General features: G+C 39.0%; 1 protein-coding gene across 1 annotated transcript in view; it reads right to left on the reverse strand.

The window, feature by feature from the left end:
- LOC102765647 (CUB and sushi domain-containing protein 3) overlaps positions 1–17,998 on the reverse strand; it is a gene marked incomplete at its 5' end in the record, with an annotated part of 698,415 nt that overhangs the window by 479,749 nt on the left and 200,668 nt on the right. Inside the window, one exon of the mRNA XM_006755250.2 lies at positions 11,437–11,561. Coding sequence (XP_006755313.1) covers positions 11,437–11,561 — 125 coding nt within the window. The remainder of the gene's footprint in view (positions 1–11,436; positions 11,562–17,998) is intronic.

The raw sequence follows: 17,998 nt of genomic DNA on the forward strand, positions 1-17,998 counted from the left end.
TGCAACATAGGGTGTGGTCATATCTACCTTTCTGAACAGTGTTTGTGAATGGGACTAAGAAATAAAGCTGAAGAGAAGTTTGGGTCAGTTTTTAGAGGCTCCAAAATGTCAAGTTAACAAATTTTGACTTTAATAGTCAACTAATAAATTATGTGTAAAATAGAATGGCACACTGAAAGTGGCTTTTAAATAAGGTACTCTAGTAGTATGTGAAGCAAAGATGAAACGAGGCAAACTAGAGGTGAGAAAAGTTAGGAAATTATGCAATAAAACAGCCCCCAAATCAGCAGCTTCCAAAATTTTTAGTCCAGGTTAGCATATTTTGGGAGATTATGCTATATGCTACATTTCTATTTTTGATGATAAACAAAGAAAATGACAATATTAGAAATTCTGACAAGCTGTGCAAAGTAACATAACAAATCATATATTTGGATAATACTGAGTTCCTTTTATCCATGTTTATCATTAACTAGAGGCCCAGTACATGAAATTTGTGCACTGGGGCTAGGGGAGGGTGTCCCTCAGCCCAGCCTACACCCTCGCCAATCTGGGACCCCTCGGGGGATGTCAGAATGCTGGCAGTTGAACATCCCTCTCATAATCCGGGACTGTTGGCTTCCAACTGTTTGCCTGCCTGCCTGCCTGATCACCCTCTAACCATTCCCTTTCCAGCCTGATTGATGCCTAACTGCTCCCCTGCTGGCCCAATCACCCCCAAGTGCCCTCCCCTGCCACTAGCCCAATCGCCCTCAACTGCCCTCCCCTGACGGCCTGGTCACCCCTAACTGCCCTCCCCTGCTGGTCTGATTGCCTACAACTGCCCTCCCCTGCTGGCCATCTTGTGACCACATGGGGGCAGCCATTTTGTGCAAGGGCATGACAGTCAATTTGCATATTACCTCTTTATTATATAGGATGCTGCTATGAATATAAGGGTGCATATATTCTTTCAAATTAGTGTTTAGGTTTCTTTGATATATTTCCATAAGTAGGATTTGGGAGGGGAGATTCACAAAGTCTCTCTTTGGGGGTGATGCTGGAAAGCCTATGGAAGCCGGAGGGCACTTCTTCCCCTTTCTGGGCAAGAGCCTTTGAGGGAGACTGTGCTCCAAAGGTCCCAGCTCTGAGCAGCTCTCAGCTCACACCCCCCAAGGGGACTAAGCTCAGCAGGGTATGGCTCCCAGCTGCCTGAGACAGGTAAAATGAGTCTCCTGTTGAGAGAATAACATGAGCTGAGCTCACAGGGGAGACAGTATTCCCCACAAATCCTTCTCACCAAGATAAAGCCACATAACCCAGAACCCAGCCCTCTGCTCCCCAGACAAAAGTCTCCCAGGGATTCGTGCCCCATAAGTCCAGGCTCAACTTGGCACTTGTATCCTCCTACAAAACTGAACTCAGCAGGACTGGGCCACAGGGAGGGCAAGGGCAGGCTAAGTGATTCAACAGGTTGGGGAGGGGGCACCGGCTGTGCACTTGAGGTGGGGAAGAAGGGTCCCCTTTCTAAATCTACACAGTTCAATCATTGTCTGAGTCTCCACCAAGAACTTCTCCAGAAAGAGAACACCCGCAGGTCCCTGCTGGGTGCAGCCAGCAGATGCCCCTGCAGGACTACAGCACCACAGGGTGGTGTCGCCAGTGGTTGGAGGATAAGGTAGTACACTCCACAGGCTGGTGCTGTAACAACTTGAGTGACTGGTCCTAAGAAGAAGGCGTCTGTGTCTTTAGCAGACTCCCTTCTCTCCCAGATGCACTGAATCTCCAGTGATTTTCACTAACAAATGCTATTCCCATCTCTGTTGCTCTGAGTTGGGGATCCCTGTGGTGGGGGCAACCCCACCCTCCTGGGGAAATATATCCCTCTGTTTCTCAGCTGCCACACCTATGTGCAGGGGACCTGCCCTTCGCACATCTCTGTCCTTCTTACCAGTCTCTATGTGGCTTCTTCTTAAATTCTTGGTTATAATATTTCAGTTCAGCTAGCCTTCAGTTAGTTACTTATGGTTGTTTGCTCTATAATTTAGATGTGAATCTGGTTTGGTGCTGGAAGTATATGAGTCTAGCTTCCACTGAATCTGTAGTCATCTTGGAATCTCCAGAAATATTTTTTATAAAACAATTTAAATGATAAGCCAGTGAAGCAAATGCTGAATACATAAATCGGATTATCAATACACAAAAACAAGAAATACAAAAGTAATACAAATGTAGAAATGTTGGCACTTTTGACAAACTTTAAAAAGAATTCATTTTTCACAAAGCCACATTTAGTTACTTAATTTTATCCTCAAGATTATTTCCATGCTGCAAACCTACACTTGTCTTGTCTTGTTTCCTTGGAATGAATAAGCTAAAGGTGACTGAAAGGGGCAGTGGGAATGCAAGTGAAGTGCAGCTCCTTCAGTGTGACCCCATTTCATTTCCTCCCAAGAAATGCTTAATTCAAAGTAAATCAGTGCCATTTCCAGCTGCTGATACATGGTAAGTATGAAAATGAGTCCATCTTTGACATCCAACATGCAAATTTATATTGCTCTCAGTATCCGTATGTGTCCAGTAAGAAGAGGAAGCAGTTAGCTGCTGCTTCGGCTCTGTGACCTGAACACATCAAACGTCCACTTTGCCCTCTGTAGAGCAGGGATATGGCATGTGTAACTAAGTGTCCAAACAGCCTGGCAGTGAGTACATTACTCCTTAGGAGTGAAAGAGAGACTCCCTAAGAAAACAGGATATCTTTTCAAGTTTTGTTTTTGTTTTTTTGAATCCTCAATGCAGTTAAATTGGCTGATTTATCTCAAAGGGGATATATTAGTTGAATTATCCTCCCAAGACTTTGATTTAATTGTTATGGGTTGGGACCCAGGCATGGGTTTTTATTTTAAGAGTTCTCCAATTGGCGGTAATATGCACCCAGGGATGAAGACCACTGGGCTAGATGAAACACGCAGGAAATGATTGGGTTTCTCAGAGGCTGACTGCTTGGTGACTTCCCCAGCTCCCTATTTTTATTTATTTCATCTTCAGTTCCATCCTACTTCATCACAGAACCGCTGGATCTCTTCCTGTCCTTATAAAGTCCTCACTTACTTTATAGAAGAATAATGGGGAGCGGAGTAGTGCACCGTTTGAGAATGATGCCGCTGTTTCCCACCTGTAAAATCATCACTACCTTCACTGGCTGCTTCCTCAATGGAGCGAGTACGCTAGCTCCTGTCTAAGGGAAATGCCATCCCCTCTATTCTGAATCCCAGACCCTTCGTGTCCTGAACTATATCTTCCAATTTTGACCCAGTTCTCATCTGTATCTCATTCTCTCAGATTCACTGGAGATTTGTCCTTGCTTTTAAACCTCTCATATCTTAAAAAAACAACCTTTCCCCAATTGTATTCCCTTCTCTATCTACTAACCTAGTTCTTGCCTTTGTTTCATAGTCAAGTTTCTGGTTTTCACTTTAAGACTCAATCTTCTCACCTCATTACTCCTCAACTATAGCCATGTGTCTTTCTCATCAACAATTCCAATGAAAACGATTCTGCCATGGTCACTGGTGACCTCTTTGTTGTTGAATTCAATGAGTTCTTATTTTCTTGACCAGTTAGCAGATTTTAAGTGTTGACCACATGTCATTTATAAGATCTCTCCCTGTGGTGTTATATCACCATCTCTCATATTAACCATCTGTTTCCAGCTGGTCCTTTTTCAGTCTCCTTCCCAGGCTCAACTTCCTCTCCTTGTCTGTTGCATACTGGTGTCCTTGCAGTTTACTTCTCTTCTAATCCCTTCTCTGCATTTCTCTTATCACTGACTTAGTCTAAAGTAATATTTTTAACCTGAATTATTATAATAGTTTCCAAACTGGAAACTGCCTTCAGCGTTGCTTCTCTCCTTTAATACTCTATTTTCCATAGCATACTGCACCCTGGTATTTTTTTTATCTTTGCCCATGTGGTTCCCTCTAACTGGTGTACTCCTCATACCCACCACCATTCTCATTAGCCTTGTCAGCTACGTGTTAAGGTTCTTCCTCCTGTGGGAAGACTTCTCTGTTGAGCCCCAGGACGTTCACTTTTTACACAACTGTAGCATGGAGTTTATGATAAAGTATTATAATTGTATTAACTTTGGAATATCCTTTTCCCCCAACCACTGAGAGTAAATTCATTGCTGGTATGGACTTTGCCTTAGCTTATTTTTATCCCTAGTACCTGGCACGGTGTCTGACTGTCACATAATGATGACTCAATTAATACTTGTTCAATGAATTACATTAACATCTTGTGTGTGTGTGTGTGTATGTCTTTTAGGCAAAAAGCAAATATTTCCTATTCTTTATGTATCTAAACTAAAACCCATTATTCACCTTGGCATTGACATATAAGACCCTTCACAATAAGACAGACCATATCTCCCAAATTTTCCCACCCTCAATAAGTTCATGCTCTTCCACAATTCATTCACCATTGTCTCTCTTTCTAATGTGGTCTCTTTCATAACCTTGAAACTTTATGTATAGTAGTAGAGACCCGGTGCATGAATTCGTGCACCAGTGGGGTCCCTCAGCCTGGCTTGTGGGATGGGGCCAAAAACGGATCTCTGACATCCCCTGAGGGGTCCCAGTTGTGAGAAGGTACAGGCCGGGCAGAAAGACACCACCAGTGTAAGATCAGGGCCAGGGAGGGAGATGGAAGATTGGCCATCTGGGGAGGGACGCGGGAGGGCTCCAGGGCTTGTCCGGCCCATCTCACTCAGTCCCAATCAGCCAGACACCAGCAGCAAGCTAACCTACCGGTTGGAGCATCTGCCCCCTGGTGGTCAGTGAATGTCATAGCTACTGGTTGACCAGTCAACTGTCTGCCCCCTGTTGGTAAGTGAACATCATAGCGAGCAGTTGAGCGGCCTGACCTATCATTAGCATATTCCACTTTGATTGGTTGAACGGATAACCAGACGACCAGACGCTTAGCATATTAGGCTTTTATTATATAGGATACTCTGTCTTCAATATATTTTCACCTCTCAATTTCTATGTCTGTCTGCCTCTCCTTAAATCATTACTAATTCTTAAATAAAATTTTCTTGTTGTTTTAAGATCTTTGAATCAAAGCACTGTGTTATTTTACCTGAAATATCGTTTATTGCAATGTATGGTAACATCTGTATTTCTATTGTTTTTGTGGGATTGTTTTGCATTAAAATAGACCATAGATCTCCTTGAAGGAAAGATAATTTCTTGGTCATATTTTTTCTCCCATTACCTAATAAATAATTAACACTCAAATATCAATATTCTTAAATAAATTATTACCAAAATAAAGAAATATATAGTAATACTCAACTCTGAGATTAAAGTGACTAAGTAATATTTTCAAGGTCAGTGGAATTTATTTCCCAAAGGTTAATATTATCATTTCTGTCTTCTGTTCCTCATTTGTTTTGAATTGTCCTTATGACTTAAATAGTGTCTGTGCAACTGTGCTTCTGCTGCTTAAGGGATGTTCTGTGGTTGCTTTGTTTTGAATGTACTGTGTTCTCAATGAGACTGTAAAGTCCTCAAGGGCATGCTTTGTTCAGTTCTTTCCTGTGTTTCTTAAATTGTGTCTAGAATAGTGGGAAACAAACATTCATTCATTTAAGTATTTGTGAGTGTGTCTGGCATGTGCTGAGCATTGCTAGCTGTTGGTGATGTTGATGCTTTATACCTATATCCACGCAAACTGCTATCACACCAACTAAGCAGTACAACACAGTTTACACCTTGACATAAGAAAAGGTCTGTCAAATGTGATAAATTACGTATGTTCCTATCAAGGGTAAAAGCCATGATTTCTAAAATTTCAAATAAAATTAAATATTAAAGATTTCCCTCTTCTCACCGATCATGTCTGTTTATACTTTGCGTATGCCTTTTGTTTACTTTTTTGGCCTCTATGTCTTTCTCAGGTTTGTATAGTCTTATTTCACATTGAATCGTTCACTTTGCATCATACAATTTTATATTTTGTGCACACATGCGAAGCGTCAGACATTCTAGCAACCACGCTGTGATCATTTTATTTATAAACTCACTTTTGTTTTAAAATAGTAGTTGCAAAAATGTAGCTCCACAGGTATTTCTTTAAATATATTTTGTTGATTTTTTACAGAGAGGAAGAGAGAGGGATAGAGTTAAAAACATCGATCGGCTGCTTCCTGCACACCTCCTACTGGGAATGTGCCTGCAACCAAGGTACATGCCCTTGACCGGAATCGAACCTGGGACCTTCCAGTCTGCAGGCTGATGCTCTACCCACTGAACTAAACCGATTAGGGCGCCATTGCTATTTTAAAACAAAAGTGAGTTTGCACTGTGGAGAAGCTAAGGAAGGAAGTAGAGTCCTCAATGGACTACCTTTACTTCTCCCCTTTTTTCATGTGACCAGAATTAGTGGAAAGCCTATTAAGTCATCACAGGTTTTCCAGGTGCTTCGTGCTAAATGGCACATCCTGTCGGCACACACAGAAAATAAGGCTTTCCACATTACAGGGGAATGAGAAAATTCAATGAACAAAATAAACTGATGAACAGGGCGGGCATATATTCTTTCTGACTGGTATTCAGACTCTTAGGGATGTATTCCCAGAACTGGGATTGCTAGGTCAAAAGGCAGATCCGTTTTTTAATTTTTTGAGGAAATTCCATACTGTTTTCCATAGTGGCTGCACTGGCCTGCATTACTACCAATAGTGCACTAGTTCTCCACATCATTGCCAGCACTTGTTTTTTGTTGATTTATTGATGATAGCCATTCTGGCAGGTATAAGACGGTATCTCATTGTGGTTGTAATGTGCACCGCTCTGATAACTAGTGACATTGAGCATCTTTTCATATGTCTTTGGCCATCTGTACGTCCTCTTTGGAGAAGTGTCTATTCAGGTCCTTTGCCCATTTTTTAATGGGATTGTTTTTCTTCCTAGTGTTGAGTTGCATAGTTCCACAAATCCCAAACAAGTGACAGCTGGCATCGGCTTGCCCTGTACCTCTTGCTGAGCGGCCCAAGCCCAGCACAATGGCAGCCAACCTCAGTTCACAACAAAACCTCTCCCAGGACCTCTAAGCAGAGGCAGCTGACAACTGCAGATCACTATGTAGCTCCCACCAGGTTGCCCAGGGCCAGGCACAGGCAGCAGCTGAGCTTGTTCTGCATCAAGGAGACCCCAAAACCAACAAACGTGGTGGATGACTTCAGACTCCACCAGAACACCACCCAATCAGCACCAGAAAGGACACGCCCAAAGGGTGTTCTTGGAGGGCACAGAGCCCTGCTAACGTGAATCATTGTCCTTGGGATCAGCCCTCACACAACAGCTGGTCTGTGGTCATGGCCAGGCCTCACAGCCAGTCATCTGAGGGTCAATCCCACTCAGTGATGTGCCAACAGCAATCAAGGCTCAACTACAACAGAAGAGCACAAACAACCCACACAAGGGGTACCACTGGAGCACCCAAAAACCAAAAATCTACAAGAGATATACAATAAATAAAGAGAAAGGAACCCAAATACAACAGAAAGTCATCAACATACAGGAGAGCAAGAGGATAAAAAAGGAACAGAGAAGGACTATAAAAACAATCAGAAAATAATAAAATGGCAATAACTACATACCTATGAATAATTACTTTAAATGTAAATGGATTAAATGCTTCAATCAAAAGATGAATGGATAAAGAAGAGGTGGTGCATATACACAATGGAATATCACTTGGCTATGGAAAAGAATGAAATCTTACCATTTGTGACAAAGAGGTGGACCTAGAGGGTATTATGCTAAGTGAAATAAGTCAGACAGAGAAAGACAAATACCATATGATTTCCCGTGGAATCTAAAAAACATAAAGAAACATACAAAACAGAAACAAACTCATAGATACAGAGAACAGACAGAAGAGGGTGGAGGGACTGGGTGAAAAAGGTGAAGGGATTAAGTACACATTGACAATCACAATATAGTTGTGGAGATGCAAAGTACAGCTTAGGGAATATTGTCAGTAATATTGTAAAAGCTACATATGGTGTCAGGTGGGTGCCAAATTTACCAGGAGAACACTTTGTAAGTTACACAAATGTTTAACCACTATGCAGTATGCCTGAAACTAACACGATATTGAATATCACAAAAGGTGACTCCCTAAATTTTAGCCCAGTTTCCAGTTTTTATTTTTTTTTCTTCCTTTTGCCTTCCTTTCACCTTGTGCCTAACAGACAAAAAACATTACGTATTTGGGGGTTTCCAAATACATATTAATTGAAAATCAGTCAACATTTTTAGTCAAATCAATCAGTATGAACTCTCTTAAATGTATCTTAGTTAACAAATATCAATTCTTAAACAAATGCTGCTTCTTTGAACATCATCAATGTCTAAAATAAACATTCTATATGCCATTAAAGTGCCTAAGTCTGCTTATTTGCATAAGCTCCAGCTTTTGGATATCTATTGCACTTTCAACAAGGAAATAATGTCTCCATAACTGTAAACTGACAAATATTTAATATATATATCCCATTTAGGGAATAAAAATATTATCTGAGTTTATGTAAAATCCATTATTATTAATTTCTGAATTGCTCTTTTGCTTTTAATTCATAATTTGCTGTTTGTGAACTTTAATTTCCTATAAAAATCCCCATTTCTTCATTGCTCAACCATGCAATACATAGACAGCAGCTATATTAATAACCTCTCAAAGGTGCAGGGCACTGATACGGCTATTTATGCTGCTGTCTTGAGAAAAGCATATTTATTCTGTTCAAGTACCCATGAGACATGGAAACTATTCTTTTTTCAGTCTCACAGTAGATAGTCATTTCAAAACTTCAATTACTATTTCAGCATGTTCCCTCCATTACCATTTTCAGCACCACAGCCAGTAATTTCTAATAGCAAAATGCACTTTATAAACCATACACACATATGCTTTGCATGCAATGAACACACAAAGCTATGTACAAATGATTAATATCTGCAGAAAAGTAAAATGTATATGAAAATATCAATATATAAATCTTGAATATGAAAATTTTATACCTCTCAGGTACTGATGAATGACTGTTGAATGTATGTACTAGTATACATAGATGTATATATTTATCATATATATATACTAGTATATCATATATCTTAGAATTGAAGAAAAATAATCATACACTAATATTCAAATATTTCTTGAGATTTATGTCAGTACAGAGCTGTTCTTTGTGCTACAGAGATTATGAAAAATAAAGTAATATTTCTGTCTTTGAACAACTTACAATTGTAATAAATATTATTCTTTTTATTGAAATGAGGTTATTGAATGAAAAAACTGATGGTTTATAGTCTCAATCTTACTTTATGTATACCTTAAATTCCGTGGAATGGTTATAACTTCTCTTCTTATGTGACATTTTGTTTCTGTATTAAATTAATCTTTTTCTTGAATCTATCATCTATTTTCCCATTCTTTTTGCCATAAAAATGCATACATCTAATGAGACAGGACATCTGGATCTCACCATTTTCAAACATGATTTTCAATATATTGTCTCTTATAATTTGTCTTAAGTAGAGGACACCATAAAAAATCAACCTTTTGCAGTTTACTGTTCTATTAACTGTTGGGATATTGATGAGTGTAACCCCAAAACACTTATTACTCAGTGTTCACTTTATAAAGAACAATGCAAGATATTTCAGGTCCTAAAACCACGAAAATAGTTTCCTTAAACTGATAATGTTTCCCTATTTGTCTGGCAGCTCTCATATTTGTCTAATATATAAAGAACTCTTTTTAAAATTGATTTTTAGAGAGAGTAAGGGAGGGAGGAAAACATTCATCGGCTGCTTCCGGCTCACGCCTCGAACCAGAAATTGAACCTTTCGGTGCACAGATGGCGCGCCAACCAACTGAGCAGCACCGTAAACATCCTTAAAAATTGTTTATGAATTTGTACATAAGCCTTTGTAACTATTTTGTCTTATTTTTTCATTAACCCTATTTTAATATTTATTTTTATGCTATCATACTGTATCTCATTTTTAAGCCTTTCAAAGCCAGGTAATGAATAAAAATCTACCTGTGACCAGAAAGTTCTACTTGAATCTGAGAAAAATCTAGATTCTTATTCTGCATTGCCATTGTCAAGTGAGTAGAATATACCTGTGGCTTCCATTTTATCATTTTCTCCTTCCTCCCTAATGCTCTGAAATCTGTCTTCCCTCTCCATTCTATAGATAGCCTTATTAAGGACCTTGCTATATCCTAGGTGTTTGAACTTGGGAAAGTAACTGGATCTCTCTATGCCTTATATTCCTCATTTATAAAATGGAGATGGAAATGCCTCTATCAGTTTGTTCTGAGGACTAAATGAGATGGAGTCCATGCAGTGGTTAGCATGCACTAAGTGCCTAAAAAATGGTGCTGATAACAATGTTGTAGTAACTGGATAATTCCCCATACAACCTGATTTTTCAGTTCCTTCATACTTTTAACAGCATGAGCTTTTGCTAGTCCCACGGGCATTAACATTCATCCTTGACTCTGTCTTGTCACCTTCTCCTTCCCCATCAAGCCAATTGTTAAATAGTTTGTCCTCTCCTCCTTACCATAGTTCTCAAATGTGTCCTTTCTCTGTCCCTCTGACCTCACCCCATTTTATCAGGGAGTAATCCACAGGGTGCGGTGAATCCCTGAAAATGTTCTCTGAGGCAGAAGAAGAGCCAACAGGATTTTGAGTATGTAAGACACTGAAATATGCAGAGATTCCATAATCACAAATAAGCAATCAAGAATGCCAGGAGGCTAGGATGAGGTGCTCATCTTCAAACATAGCTTAATAAAGTTTATGAAAAAAGGGGGCTTTATTTAATTTAGATGGAAATATTTAATTTGTAGAATGGTGGTGGGAATAAATGTTATCAGTGATTACTGGTCATATGAAAACTAGAATATTCATTATTGGTCCTAGATTAAATTAACTAACTATGGAACCTGTGCTACACATCCACTGCCCCCAACATCACTACTGCTGGGCACGTAAGTGATTAAAATGGCAAACTGTACAAATGGAGGTCGAATTACAGTTAAAAATTCATCTCATCCATATCAATGCCTATATAGAGTAATTGGTGATTTAATTTTTTTAAAAAGGCCAACAAAGTTACCAGTGCTTTGTATTATATATTTTATGCTCCAATCTGTTGCTATGTGATTATTAGATTGGAAACACATTGGGAACCTAAGATAGTGGTTCACACATTACAGATTTTCAGTAAACATTGTTAAATATACGAGCTAAATGTTGCTTAAAGACTGCATTACACCTCAAAGAGGCCATTAAAATTTATACTCAATAGAACAAAGTTCAAACTATTCAAATGTGTTAAAAGACCATTTTTATTTTGAAGACTTTACCTTTACATACGGGCCTGTGATCACTCCAAGCAGCAAAGACTTCAGCTATTCGCTGACAGGTGATGCTCTTAGCGCCCTGTAGGACATAATCTTCATCACAAGAAAACTGCACAGTTGATCCCAGGCTAAAATTGAACAAAGGATTAAAAAGCAGGATTAGAAGCATATCACATAATGATTAGGCTCCATTTCTACTGGCCATATCCAAGAGGTCAAAAGCGCCTCACGGTGACAAAAGTGTCTACTCTGAAAGCAGAATATGAAAAAATGACTTGAGCAAATGTTTAGTAAAAGTCATAAACAGATCTATCTTTTGTAAATCAGTAACATGCAGATATTGGTAGGAATTGTATAAAACTGTCATCAAGTTTAAGTATCTTGTTATTAACTGTAGAAGCCAAGGTTAAATAATTGAGTGTCTCATCTAAGTAGGTGGTGATTGTGAGGCAAAAAGTGGGTCTCCTAACTTGAATCCCAGTGCTTATATTCATACCACATTACAGCACTTCTCTAGCAGGTTTTTATATGTGTACGAGAGGCCCAATGCACGAAATTCATGCAAGGGGCTCGGCCCTCGTAGCTGCTGCAGCTTGCCTTGGCCCTTGCAGCCCAGGCTTTGTCCGGAAGGTCGTTCGGCTGTCTGGTCTAATTAGCATATTAGGCTTTTATTATTATAGATTGACTTGGACATTCCTATATGTATATGTTTACATATATTTAGGGCTTCAAAATGATTCTGATCATTTCTATAAAATTAACCCATCCTTTATTATTTATCCTTTTGTAATTAGAATTTTGTTTCCCTTTCCACTGAAAGTAAAGTTACTAAAATGTTTATTTTAAAAAACCCTAATTGCTAAGTTTAACAAATGTTTTTCTGAAATAAACAACTGCTCCTGCAGTTTTATTCATAAAATCCTTAAACAGAAACTCACCAGCAAGATATATATAAAGGGTGTCCCAAAATTTACGCAAGATTTGAATGTTTCGTGGGCATTAACAACAACAAAAAATAAAAGCCTAATTTTACTTGGTTTGTTGAATCAGATTCTAATATCTGTTGCCCTTTGATTTCAATCCCTTCAATTTGATACGCCTTACCAAGTACCAATTATGGTCCAGGAGCAGGGACAATGAAGACCAATGAAGACCATGGCTTTGCATATGTGCCAGCAAAGCTGTGGAGGCCATTTACTCTATGTGCTATTCCATACATAACCCTATACTGTATACTTTACAAATTAATAAAAAAATTTACAATATTTAATTATAAACCTGTGTTTTCTATCAAAATTACTTCTTGCGTGAATTTTGGGACATCCTTTACAAAGTCCAATTTCCTTAACTTAACATAAAATATCTTCAAGTAGTTAAGTCCCTGGCAATTCCCACACATGATGAGCCCTTCCAGCAGCTGGGCTTCTGTACCTGCCATGAGGCTCTCTGTCTGCTTTTCCTGGCCCTTGCTGACCAGAGGGCCTTCCCTGCACCCTCTCACCCGGCCTGTGCCAGAATAGCTCCTCTAGTTCCCTGAGCTCTTCATCCAAGGGATCACCTGACCACACTTTTGTTGCAAGAAAATATTTCTGCAAAAATGCAGAGGGCAATTTAAAAGGAAGACAAATAGATAAAGGGAGACCACTAAGAAAATAACAAATAACTTAGGCCAAGGGTTAGCAAACCATATCCTGCAGCCCAAATCTGGTCCCCTGCCTGTTTTTACACAGCCCAGGAGCTAAAAATCGACTTTATATTTTTAAACATTTGAAAAATCACAAAATTAATACTATTTTATGAAATGTAAAATATATATCAAATTCACATTTCATTGTCCATAAATAAAATTTTATTGAAACACAGCCATCCTCTTTCATTACAAAATATATGGCTGTTTTCATGCTATAATGTCACAGTTGGGTAGTTACAATGGAAACACTTTGGTCTATCCTATCTAATAAAGAGGGAATATGTTAATTGACCCTCATGCTGTTGCAAAGATGGCTGCGCCCACAGCCAATGAGGGAATATGCTAATTACCTGTCACACCCTCAAAGATGTTGGTGCCCACAGCCAATGAGGATGTAATATGCTAATTGACTGTCACACCCTCAAAGATGGTGGTGCCCACAGCCAATGAGGATTGAATATGCTAATTGACTGCCACACCCTTAAAGATGGTGACGCCCACAGCCAATAAGGAGGGAATATGCTAATTGACTGTCACACCCTCAAAGATGGCAGTGCCCACAGCCACAAGATGGTGGAGCCCAGTCCCCTCAGCCCCATTGGGGTGGCAGGCACATGGACCGGCTAGACCCATCCCCAGGCAGGCCTGGCCACTCCGCGTGCCTGCCTCTGGAGACCCCCAGTTCCCTGTAGTCAAAGTATAAAATGTTTACTATCTAACCCTTTAAAGAAAAAGCTGTCCAACTTCTGTTCCAGACTAAAGAAGACAAAAGGTAAGAAGTAAGTGCTGGCATGGCAATGAACAGAAAGGTTAGTATAGGGGAATCTAGGCATTAGAATCCAGTCTTCACCGGAGTTCTTTCCTTTCTTTCTCTCTTTCTTTTTAAAAAGTGGTTTTATTTTAAATATAAAACAAATCAACAAAACAAAATCCACTGTTCATTGAGTTATCATGACGTAAACACCCAGATATCAAGAAATAGATGATCTTAGGGTCTTCTTGGACTTCTTCATGACTCCCAAGTTTTATTCAGATGACCTTGTAGCCTGAGCAGCCTTAAAAATTTACTAATGATTAACTTCCTACCTTTTCTTACTTCCCCACCTCATAAATGAAAACTCCATCCTTCCGACTGAAGATCAAAAACCATGGAGTCATTCTTTAGTCATTTTTTTCTCTTATTTTACACACCCACTCCCCATGGAGCAAATCCTGTTAGCGACACTTTCAAAATCAAGAAGCTAACATGTCTCACCTCCTACAGTGTCACCACCATCATATGAGCCACCATAATTTCTCATATATATTATTGCCAATAGTCCTTTTGCTATGTGTTGGTTTCCTGTTTCTGTTCTTGGCTCCTTGCAATCTATCCTTAAATGGCATCCATGGCAATCATTTTTAGAAAATGGTTCAAATTATGTGATTTCTATGCATCAAACCTTCTATTATTTCCTCCATTTCTCTCCTTTCTCCTTCAATCTCTGTTCTTTAGCTGCATTGACTTCCTTGCTCTGGCTTAAAAATATTAAGGATGCATTTGCCTCAGGGCCTTTACATTGCTCTGATATCAGTCTGGAAAATGCTCAGCAAGAAGGCCATGTCTGTCACATCCTCATTTCTAGTTTTTCTTCACATCACCTTATTCATAAGGTCCGTCGTGACTATTCTTTATAAGACAGCTAGTCCTATTCTGTAATCTTCCTCTATGGTATTTCCTTTACATTTTCTGATACATTGTGCATTCATTTGTCTACTTATTGCATCTCTCAGTCCACAAGAAAAACTCACAGTGCTTATCTGTTTTGTTTCCCAACCTGTCAAATATATCCTAGTATACAGTAAATTGTTAGATACATATATTCATACATATATGCTGTAAATTGTTAAATATGTCTATCTAATATAATAATAGAGAAACATGGTAATTGACCAAACTTTCGCTATACCCCCCATTGGCTAATCAGTGTGATATGCAAATTAACCGCCATCGTTGTTGGTGGTTATTTTGCATATACCGCTGGGAGCGAAGACTGAAGATAAAATGGAAGCGAAGTGCTACAGAAGGGAGCTAAGTAGAGGCGGCAGAGACAGGAACAGAGCCAAGGCTGAGGAGGTGGGAGGCGGGAGGGGAAACCCAGCCAGAGTGGCTGGGAGCGGCAGGGCATACCCGGCCACAGCGGAGGGGAGCCGATGGGCATACCCGGCCGCAGCGGATGGGAGCGGGAGCGAAGCCCGCCTCAGTGGGCTTTGCTCCCTTCTGTGCTTTGCTTCAGCCGCAGGAAGTCCTATTCTTGCAGGAATCTTCCTGCAATGGGCCTCTAGTATGTATATATTTGAGAATGAATAAATGTTCTTTATAATATATGTAATAAACAAAAATTTTCATGCCATATCCCTATAGTGGGGCAAAATTATTCTCAGGTAAAATACCTTCTCAAGGATATTTTAATGGCTTTTAGTCCATGTGCACTCACCTCCCACCACTAGACACAATTGCTACGGTCCAGAATCAGATAAGAAAGCAATGTGATCAGAGCACAGCAAATGAAAAAGACAGTGGTACAAAATTATGTTAAAGAAGCAATTAGAAATTGGAGTCAGATCATTTATGAATTTGTAGGTCATGCTAAAGATTTTAACCTTTACTTTGAGGGGATTGGGCAGTTATTGTAGGACTGAGAGCCAAAGGAATTACATTATGTGACTTTAGGTGTTAAAATGATAATACTAGCACTGGGTGAAGAACACAATTTAAGGGGCAAAGGCAGAATCAGGGAGTACGGTTAATTATCTATCCAGTAATCCTAGCTCTCATGGAGATGCAGTGATGGTGGTTTGTACAACAGAGGTGGTTTTCAGAAACTAACAATGGTGAAAAGAAATTGTTTAGAAGGCCTTAGAATAGGCCTGGTCAACAGAAGTAATTTACTAATTTCTTCCTAACTTAATGAATTCATGATTCTGTTGAGGTCACTCTGCTGGTCACATAATTATAATATGTTTGTTTGACCAGGCTCTTCTTGCTAAAAATAATAAATTGCATCTTGTAACAAGTGTTTGAGCTTGTTTTTTGTTGTTGTTTTTTTATAGCAAAGCAACGCACTTACCCTGAAGACAGACAACTGGCAATAATAAACAACTAAGTGTATTGCTACGATACCAGACTTGCCGGGTATTTGCATGGAATAATTGAATCCCCTCCCCTCCACCTGAAGTTTAACAGTCTCAGCAAGGTTTTCTTCCTTTACTACGCTGGAGAAGTAGTTTCGAACTGCAGTTAACAGTTTGAGCTGCAGAGTCCCAGAGGCCTTTCAAACCCTACCGCTTCCCTCGCTCAGCTTTATGGCCTGGAGACAATAAAAATCTCTCCAAGCTTCTTCATCTGCGGTGATCACATAATGAAATGTAATTTATAACGTACACAGGGCTTCCCACACATTGAACACTAAGTTACTTCTGTCCAACTGGAAATAATTGTGAAAATTATTAATTTCTTACCTACTATTAAGAGAAAGACTCTTTATTTGTCATCTACGAGCCCTATTATCCAGGATCACAGCTAAACTTTAAAATATTCTGGACCAAAAATACAGAAGTACTAAATAGCATAGAGAAGACAGAAATCACCAGAAGAACTAGTCTTTCCAGTAAAATCCAGGCTCAGTAACATCCAGGAAATGGGCATCATGTGCAAATGCACCACCTTCTTTTTATGAACTGATTTATTATTTGAATCAAATTGAAAGGATCATTTACAACTAAATTTCCTCAAATATATGTATTTCTTGAATAAGTATTTAGTTATACTGCAGTGACAATGAAGGAAGACAAGCTGTATTCACTATAATTTTTCTGTCACCACTGAAGAGACACCTGCCTTTTCCAGCTAAAAAACTTTCTATCTTTCTATTTCAGTAAGTTACTCAATTTGATTGTATACCCGCAAATAAATGATTGGACACATTTTAAACTGATATTACTAAATAACCAAGCATATGTTATGCAACTACAGAGTTTAGAAAACAGTGTTAATTTTCACCATGATTATGCTGGCCTAACTTTAAGTGCTATTATCTCCTGAAAAAAAAAACAACTGTACATATTACTGCAAAACACAAACATCTAAGCTCTCAGTGAAAGAAGGTATGAATTTTTAAAAGTGTATGGCATTATTTCTTTTTTTTTTTTTGCATGTATCTGTCCAATTTTACCAACACCATTTATTGAAAAGACTGTCTTGATTCCATTGTATGTTCTTGCCTCCTTTGTCAAATATTAATTGAGCATAGTGGTTTGGGTACATGTCTAGGTTCTCTATTCTATTTCATCGGTCTATATGTTTGTTCTTGTGACAGTACAAGGCAGTTTTGAGAACAATGGCTTTGCAATACAGCTTGATATCTGGTATTGAGATCCCTCTTATTTTGTTCTTCTTTCTCAGCATTGCTGCAGCTATTCGGGTGTTTTATTTTTTTTTTAGATGAATTTTTGGAGAGTTTGTTGTAGGTCTGTGAAATATGCTGTTGGTATTTAAATGGGGAGTGCATTGAATCTATAGATTGCTTTGGGTAGTATGGACATTTAATGATGTTGATTCTATCAATCCTTGAACACAGTATGTTCTTCCATCTGTTTGTGTCTTCCTCTATCGCTTTTTTCAGTGTCTTGTAGTTTTCTGAGTACAGGTCTTTTACCTTCTTAGACCACAAACTTACACCAAAATACACAAAAATAAACTCAAAATGGATAAAAGACTTAAATATAGGACGGGAAACCATAAAAATCTTCGAAGAATCCATAGGCAGCAAAATATCAGACACATTTCGTAGCAATATGTTTACCAGTACAGCTTCTCAGACAATGGAAACTAAA

This window comes from Myotis davidii, unplaced genomic scaffold, assembly GCF_000327345.1.
Source record: "Myotis davidii unplaced genomic scaffold, ASM32734v1 scaffold713, whole genome shotgun sequence".
NCBI classification, from domain to species: Eukaryota; Metazoa; Chordata; class Mammalia; order Chiroptera; family Vespertilionidae; genus Myotis; species Myotis davidii.